Below are 10000 nucleotides of genomic sequence, written 5' to 3'. Positions count from 1 at the left end.
GGAGGATGCTGGATCGTACACCTGCGAGGCGCACAAAGCCCATCCTGCTAACATCACCATGCATGTCATTGGAGGTAATGTCGAATGTGAGGATGGTTAAAAGTTGTACTTGAGAAATGTTAGGTATATACAAAGCAACTTAATCATTAAAGAAAATTAGATAGTGGAACAATAAGGCAACGGAAAATATATAGATAATGTGGTTTTATGGATGAAATAATAAAAGTGGAATTAGAGAATATAGAATATAGAATATATAGAATATATGAAGTTTCGAAGCATATATGTAATGTTTATCAATACGAAACTTAAAATTTTTTGGAATATCTTCTTATAAAGATCTGCTCTTTATGAAAAGTTATTCAAACATTTGTTGATACTTGCATTTTTAAACAATATTACGTATATGTTTCGAAACTTCATGCAAATTAAAAGAATCTTTATTCTATAATTCTACTTTTATTCTTTTATCTATACAACCACTTTATCTATAAACTTTCCAACACACTATTCTTTATTATTCAGTACTAATTCAATTCATGATTAAGTTTCTGTGTGTATGCCTAACATTTTCCATTGAAGAATTTAATTTTCTTTTGAACGAACATTAATACGTAGATATGTTTCGATTTAATATATTTTGTTCCTCTATATCACTTCCCAGTGAATGAGCCCATTCACAAAGTTCATGAAAGACAAACTTTGTTCGTTTTTGAGTGAATAGAAGGATGTTGGCTGAATAAAGGAAAACATTCACTAACTCTGCGTGGCTGAAAACTTTCTAAGGGTCCCTAGCATTGTTTGTAAATTTCCGAGTGTTCTCTTTTTCAAGAACCTGGAATGTATGAACAATAGTTGAAAAACAATTTAGTCAACAATGAAAAATAATATCTTATTGTTTCGCTTCACGTTGTATTGTTCCAACAAGAACTGGCTGTGATTCATTGTTATGGAACACAAAACATTTATTCATTTATAAATTTGCGTCTCTTAATAGCTGTGTTTACATACCTGAACGCTTCCAATTTGGGAATATATATATATATATATATATATATATATATATATATATATATATATATATATATGTATGTGTATATATATATATATATATATATATATATATATATATGTATATATACATATATATATATATATATATATATATGTATATATATGGATATACACACATATATGTGTGTATATCCATATATATACATATATATATATATATATATATATATATGTATGTATATATATATATATATATATATGTATATATATATATATATATGTATATATACATATATATATATATATATATATATATATATATATATATATATATGTATATATATGGATATACACATATATATATGTGTATATATATACACACACACACACACACACACATATATATATATATATATATATATATATATATATATATATATATATATATAGATAGATAGATAGATAGATAGATAGATATATAGATAGGTAGTGATATAGATATATTTAGCTTATACCCCAAAATATATTACTTATGACAAAATTAACAGTGGTATGAATGATCATACGTTAGACTTTTGTATTAACAAATTTACAGGAATAAAGGACTAGTAATGTATGTTAGTTAATTTTTGTTTCTTAAAAACGTAAAAAACAATCCAGTGTTTATATAAAGAAGAATGAAACATACCTTATATACTAATCATGGAAATATCAATGTTCTATTTCAGATATTCATATAAACTAAAAGGATGGTTTATTTTATATTTTTTCAATGTCTGAAACTTATGAATGAAAAGGAATTCTATACGCAAAATATCTTATTAAAGTAATATTAGAAATGATTTTTGCCAAGTTAACAGCAATGTAATTTTTACAAAAATGTGTCTCTCCAATTCCTTATTTGAAATAAAATGTTGGATGCATTGTTTTTAATGATGATATGAATCAGATTTTCTTCTTAAGATAGAAAATAGTAATACTTGATACAAAATTTTTATTTTTCAAGCATGCCATTTTAATGTTGAATTGTTATACTTTTTATGTGAAAATATTATAGCGAATCTCTTTTCCCCGATTTACCATCATTACCCAATGAATAAAGCTTTTCAAGATATATATTTTTCCTTAAATTTTATGTGTGTACCTCATTACGATATCATTGTCATCAACATTTCATTAACTAACAGTAATCACGATATTTTACTTCAGATTAAATATTAATTATAAATATTTGTGATTTCTTTTAGTTATACTGTTGCTCTGATATAATATAACCGGATTCTTTTTCAATTTTGTTGATCAATTTGTTTACTGTAAATCATGTCAAATCATAAAACTATTTTAAAAATAAATTATTTTAAATCATAAAACCATTCGGAATAATGAAAGAAATTGTACCTTTCATTTTCAGAAGAGAAGCACGCAGCTCTCCACAAGGACAACGGAGTGAGCGACGACGCATGTACGTTCGCATCCTTCTCCAATGACGTCATCAGAACAGTTCTCTTGGTCATTTGGGTCACCTACACATACGGAGAAAACTTTAAAGGATTTCTTCGATTTTGGTACCTACGGTGATTTGCGACTTGTGGGGCGTAACACCACGAAATAAAATACAAAAGAATAAAGTGATTATTCATTAAGTAAGACTTAAATGTACTTGGCTGATAAGTAAAGAAAAAAAAAAAAAAAAAAAAAAAAAGGCCATGGAAAAGGCTGCCTTTAAGTAATGCCAATCAAGGGTTAGACACCTGCAACTGAACAGGTATATGAACAGTTGTGTGAAGCATCCCCTATTTGTAACAATAAATATATTAGCAGCTTTGTACAATGGTGAATATGAACTCTCTGAATTTAAATATCCTAATTTTGGAAACATTAAGATATTGAATTGTTGTATTTTTGTGTGTACATATACATATATCGGTAAAGGAGCGAGTCCTACATTCGTGTAAGCTATATTCATCTTCGTGAATAAATGGCAATGTAATCAAGTGTCATTCAGTGTAAATCTATATGCCAGTATATCAGTGTATCAGGGAATCTATGTGGCTAAGACTTATTCATATTTGTTTGTTGGAAAACAACAAGCTATTGTTTTTAATTCCCTCTGAGTTTTATGTTGCAGATATAATCATATTTGAGAGAGAGAGAGAGAGAGAGAGAGAGAGAGAGAGAGAGAGAGAGAGAGAGAGAGAGAGAGAGAGTTTTCAAGCCCCATCCTTTTACTTACCTTATACAAAAAGCTGCTTCTCATAGTAGCCTTACAAGTATCTGTATATCATTTAATGGCTCATGAAAACGATGGATTTGGTGGATTTTTTGGAAGAAATATAAACCATATCTGTGTAATGGACTGTGTTAACTGAATAATTACCATCCAAACTTTTTATGGAAAAGAAGCAATAAATGTCGTGGAAAATAATAGATAAATGAATGGTGTGAGGGGCAATAATAAACGAGGTTTTAGAACTCCTTTTTGTTTTTAATTGTTTGAATTTTCACACTTATGGGTATATTGATAATTATTTGCTCTTTTGTATACACTTATTGTTTAGATATTATAATGCTTATATTTTTCTAAATGTTAGACATGGTTTGATATTATTCGTTAGCTATTTACGGCGTAAACATGAAGTTTGCGGTAAGATAACAAAGGAGATCTATATAACATTAGACTTGGCAATCGATTATATTCACAGTCATACAATAACACGCACCAAATGATGGGCTGAAGTTACTCCGCAACTTTCCAACTTCGCAAATAATCTGTTTGGTAATTCCAGGCTATCACTTACGTGCTTTGTATTAACAAACCGTTGACACATGTATGTTTGTATATAAAACATTATGTGGGTTACTCATTTTATTTATTTTCTTAGAGTTTCTGCAATTTCTTAGATTGCTCTTTGAATTGTTCATCTAGGTTAAATTTTCTGATTTCACGTAATAAAAAAAAATTGATGCTCTACTTTTTTAAATTAATATCTCTAATCAACACAAGTACTAGCCCATTGTTATATATAGTCACATCATTTGAAATTAATAATGTTGTTTCTTAATTCAATAACCAACATTTATTAGTAATTTTATCTATTTTGTCTTTAAGGCACCTATTCATATTTCAATTATTTTTTTTTCAAGTTATAGCCGCTAAACTTGTATGGCATCGAAATATTCTTTTTTTTTTTATCTTTGGTCATTAACTTTATTTTGACTCGAGGTCCCTTTTCATGAAAATCAATTTCATGCTCTTCTATTGTACTTCCTTATTCCCGTTTCTTCCACGTCGTATTTATTTATTTTTTTTTTTTACAGCTATCCTCCTCTTAACTCAGTAACTCTATTTCAAACTTTTGTATTTGGTGCGACCTTGACGTTGTTTTTCAACGCAGGATGCATTTGATGTTATGGAGAAGAAAGCGAAAAATATTATCCTTCAAGAGTTGCATTGCATCAGTAATTATTCTCATCTACTTACCATTATTTGTAATTTCCTTCAATTTTGACTTTGGAAATATCTGTGGTTAAAGATTATATAATACTGAAAAAGGTATTAGTGAAGGAAAAAATGATTTCCATAAGTAACTAGTAATCTTTAGCGCTAATTTTTATGCTAATTTTCTAGTTATCTCAAGTGTCCGTATTACCTCTGATATCGTACTTTATATATCCTCGTTTCATTTTAACCTCACTATGGTTCTTTCTTTATCAGGAGGAGTTTTAATGTATTAACATATAATTTTCATGTGATGCATCTCAAATAATATTTGAGTCTTACTCAAAACCAATATATCATTCGTACACTTTTCTTGCTTTGAATTCTTAATGATGATAGAAAAATTCCTGAAATATAAGAAAATAATGATTCTTTTTAATTAATGGAATTCTTGAATTTCAAATTCTTGTTAACTAAGCTAGCTTTCACTATTTGCATTTTGTAAAATATATCTAAATAGTGATATAATTCCTTTTATATATAATTTTCGCAATTGATAAAATTTCTCTATGTTTTGGCAGTTTTACTGTATTTACTATTAATATTATGCTTCTTATACATTCAAATTTAGTACAGCCAAAATGAATAAAACATCAGGCTTCAAGGTACGCTTCATGTTTGGTTGTATTTTTACTTCATATTCTGTGGCATATATTCTTTATATATTTCTAACACCCATCTCCTAAATGTGCAGAAAGTATATATTTACCAAACGTATGGCTACTATTACGCAATTTGATATGATAATACGTCAATATATTTTGCTAATTCTGGTTACTATATTGTTCATCATTATTCATAATAGCAACTTTGAATCAAAATAACATTTGTTATTAAAGAGGGAATTGACTTTTTTGTTTAAATACAAGAAAGATCAGATAATAATTAGGAAAGTTTAACCTTCCATTGAGTTACAGTACAAGAAAGTTCAGATTTTTAATTATGCATTTTTCACCTTTCATTAAGTTAAAAAGTTAATTTTACTATGTATAAGAAAGCCATTTTATAATAATTCCTGATCCTTTATTTCTCTGCATCTATAAAGATAATCTGATAGTTTACGAATTAGTGAGTAATTTTCTTTTCTCTCAGGGACATCATTTCAGTATCTGCAGTCCCTTTTACAACGGGTAGTAGATGTTATCGGAGACCTGTTTTAACAGGACGGTGCTGTTTGATAGCATGAGTAAAGCATCATTAAGCCACTAAGTATTTCATTGGCCGCTGAGGCAGTTTGTCAACAAATGTTATTTTTATCATTATTACGTGCTAAGCTACAGCCCTAGTTGGAAAAAGCAGGAGGCTATAAGCCCAGTGCTCCAACAGGGAAAATGGTCCAGTGAGGAGAGGAAACAAAGGTAAATAGAATATCTAAAAACAGTAATAAATACCCCAGATATAAACTATAATTATTATATCGACAGTTTTTAAATTGGAATGCGTTCTTTGATTACGCCAAGTTCTATACTAGTAAATGAGATTCTCTTGGTAAATTGGAGTAAGTTTAAATACCATAAAACAATTTGTTAAAAGGTAATAACACTTAAAGGATATACGTTTTGTGTACCATGGATGATTCTAGGAAATTTCATAATTTTACATTTATTTAAGTATATTGCTTCTAGCAATTATCGTAAAGCCACAGACGAATTTACGTACATTGATTATCTACAAATTTAAAATTTACTTTATTGATATATTCATCGATTTTTAGTTTCATCACGCAAAAAGCATGTGGCTCAAATAAAATTTGAACTTCTCCAATTATTTTCTAATACTCTCTCTCTCTCTCTCTCTCTCTCTCTCTCTCTCTCTCTCTCTCTCTCTCTCTACGCAAAAATATATTTTCATCTTAAAGCTTTTACACTCAGAGATATTTCTCGCTGTACCTTCATTACTTAATGAATAAAGCCATTTACGAAATATATTTTACAAATATATTTCTGTTCATATATGTAATTGTGCCTCATTATAGCATCATTGTCCTCAACGTTTCTTTAATGGCCAGTTTCTCATGATTTTTCACTTTTTTTTTTATCTATTATATTAGTGCGAGTATATAATATTACCGGATTCTTCCTAAATTCATTTGACCAGTTCAAACTATTTGACATTTTATTTTTTTTTTTTTTTTGTGTGTGTGTGAATCCGTATTAAGTTTGATATTATATCATAATCTATAAATATTCTTGTTTTATTCAACACTTATTATGGTTTCTTCTTTGTCTGGAATCATTTTGATATAATTGAATATACCTTTTATTTATTCAATAGCCATTTATTTAACAAAAAATAAGGCCTTAAATGCTTTTCGTCTTTCTAGAAACCAAAAAAAATAATTCGTAAATTTTTCTATCTTTGGATTCAATAACTTTCTCGTGTACTATAGTCAGCCAACAATATCTAGTTTTATATTTTCATTTATAAGTATTTTTTGTTTAGTTTCTGAGATATTCATTCACGGCTTCAAATAATATTTTTCTTTTGTATTGGTCAATATTTTTTTGGCATATGTAATAGATTTCTCGTCTCAGTGCGTTTTATTAAAGTGTTACTTAACAATGCTCTGGAATGCCACCATTTTTTATGGAAGATATTTCCTTTCATTTGCTACAAAATCTACGCAGTCTATGTAAGATATACTGTGGTTAGTACAATTTCTTCTTTACCATAGAAGCTATTATAGATTTCATCTTACTTTCTTTAGAGTAAAATTTTCACAATAAACATCATAAACCCCATTGTGTTACTATTTCTATAAATTAATTAATTTTAATTTCAGAGTCTTTTTTTCTTGTTATATTTTTCTAAAGTTTATGTTTCTTCGCCCATTTCAAAACTCTTTGAAATATTTGCGAGAAATAAATTTTATATAAAAGTGAATGTTTAAGTCTTTATGAAATATATAAGATATTCGATCATGTATGATGAAAAAAGACGGTATTGTGAAAAAAAAATGCTTTTCTTGTGCTTAGATGTGTTTCAGTCAAATGTGTAACTGATTTTCAGACTGGGTAAAGAAATCGGGTACAGGTCATGGTCCACATAGAGCTAAGAATATCTACATAATGTGGCTAAGATCAAAAGACAGACTATAGCAGCTTGATCTGACTAATTTTGTATCTAAAATGTAAATTAGTTTTCTCTATATCACGACTAAGAATGAAAGGAATGATCAGAATGCATTACACACCTTACTGTAAATATTGTGTGCATGCCTCAAAACAAGACATTTTTTATAATGCTATGAATGGAATTAGGTGATTCACAGTCTCCTTGTGTTGAAGAATAGATACCATATGCTATTACAGATGGAACCATTGCTGTAACCATTGCTGTAACATCAACATGGCGTTACAGAGGAAGAGACAATTGCTGTATTGGTGTTTGTCCACACACACTATTTCCAGAATGTTTAGTCACTGACAGTAGATGTGAAGTTTTTATTTTTCATCTCTTCATCTTCTGTTGTAATAATTATTCTAATACATCAGTGTACTGAACATTAGGAATAAGAATAAAGGTAATTTATTCACGTTCGATGCGTTTTCTTTTAATCCTAATGCGAAAGTAGTTACCGGTGAAGTAATCAGAAAGTTAAATTAATTTATATACTGAACTCGGCTGAGTCCCTGGTTAGGCTGGAGGAACATAGAGAGTAGAGGTCCCCTTTTTTTTTTTTTTTTTTTTTTTTTTGTTCTTGTTGATGTCGGCTACCCCCCAAAATTGGGGGAAGTGCCTTTGGTATATGGATGGATATACTGTCTATCAATTAAATTCAAACCATAACAGGCATTAAATTTTTCATAAATACATTTACTTTCTGCATTCACATATAAATTAACGCAAAGGATATGATCTTTAAAGATAATGCATGTTAGGAAAACTGGACAAAAAATGTTTTACCCTTTTGTTCTTCCTTGGGGAAAAAAGGAAATTACCAGGTGGAAAAATCCCACGTAATTGAAGATATAGATGAATTAATGAATTAGCTTATGAACTCCCTTTCATACATATTATTATTATTATTATTATTATTATTATTATTATTATTATTATTATTATTATTATTATTATTATTATTATTATTATTATTATTATTATTATTATTATTATCATTTTGTTCCCTGACTGCTAGGCTCTGATTGGTGGAACCGCTCGTCGAGAGGGCATCCTAAGTAGGCAGGCTGTAGGTCACTGATCAGAGCTGTCTTGCTCGGAGGTGTCTTGATCGTTAGAATTTTCTTGATTGGAGATGTCATGGTTGCTGGGGTTACTCCTCAGTATATTGATCCTACGGCAGGAAGGAAGAAAGAACATTTCCTGGATAGTATTAATAGGCGATTCTTCTCGTCGTATGAAGAGAGCTTCAAGTATTCGAAATCTCCTCTTGCTGTCTGGATCGCGTCTAACGATCTTTGTGTTCTGGATTATCTCCTCACACTTAATGGTGTTATGGACGTGGAGGTCATGATCTTTTATGACGCCTTGCTGAACGTGAAAGGATAGTCTCTTACACAGACGCATGGGGGTCATTCCTATTTACCGTCAAGAGCATCCTGGAACAAGGCATACGTAGATATAGACCACGTTGGGCTGTCTAAGGATGTCCTGAGTCGGCGGAGTTGAATTATTTCTAATTGGTGGTTTGATAGTAAATAGTTAGCTTGACCTCTGTTTTTTCATACAGAGGGGAGACGTGGTTCTTAATGATATTCCTCGTGGCTTTTTCATCCTTTAGGTAGTCACTTTGCATACACCCTTCATAGTAAAGGTTGATGTTGGTGATGTGGTGTTGCTTCGTCGATTATTCACCCTGGTACCAGGTATTCATGGCTAGCTTGATATCACGGCTAACTTGTTTGTTAGAGTATCTATTGTTCCCTCAGTAGTGACACCATCGCTTCTCTGGACGTGGAGTCCCTCAATAGTTTTCCTTATCGATCAACACTGATATCTGAAAACCAATAATGATAAGGATTATAGAAATAATGATATTATAATCAGGAATCCTTCTTGAGAGAAACGTTGGTAAAACATGTACATTATTATTAACTAGCGTACGTGACCAGCCAAAAATGACTGCTAAATATTGAGAAACATATGCACAGACACGCTGAGTCTACATTGCCAGCCCCTCTCCCTTTCTTAATTACAACATGGCAGTTTTGGCAATTTGTGGGGTATTGTGGTTTCCGATTGTACAATACCTCTCGGGGTACCTCGTCTCTCCATGGTATGAATACTACCTCTCCAGATACCTGATGGGGAGAGACGAGTATTCATACGGTTGGCAATGCAACTGAGCGTGACAGAAAAGATATATATATATATATATATATATGTGTGTGTGTGTGTGTGTGTGTATATCAATATATATATATATATATATATATATAAATATTATATATATATATATATATATATATTTATATATATATAATATATATATATATATATATATATATGTATATGTATATATATAAA

General features: G+C 29.7%; 1 protein-coding gene across 1 annotated transcript in view; it reads left to right on the top strand.

Moving 5' to 3' along the window:
• Window positions 1-3905, top strand: part of LOC137614771 (fibronectin type III domain-containing protein-like) — a 71506-nt gene extending 67601 nt beyond the window's left edge. The window contains exons 3-4 of the mRNA XM_068344441.1: window positions 1-74; window positions 2426-3905. The exon at window positions 1-74 is cut by the window's left edge and continues 211 nt beyond it. Of these exons, the coding sequence (XP_068200542.1) occupies window positions 1-74; window positions 2426-2592 (241 nt within the window). The 3' untranslated portion in view covers window positions 2593-3905. The remainder of the gene's footprint in view (window positions 75-2425) is intronic.
• Window positions 3906-10000: the final 6095 nt, after the last annotated feature.

Source organism: Palaemon carinicauda, chromosome 2 (assembly GCF_036898095.1).
Source record: "Palaemon carinicauda isolate YSFRI2023 chromosome 2, ASM3689809v2, whole genome shotgun sequence".
NCBI classification, from domain to species: domain Eukaryota; kingdom Metazoa; phylum Arthropoda; class Malacostraca; order Decapoda; family Palaemonidae; genus Palaemon; species Palaemon carinicauda.
This window is presented reverse-complemented; position numbering and strand designations above follow the sequence as displayed.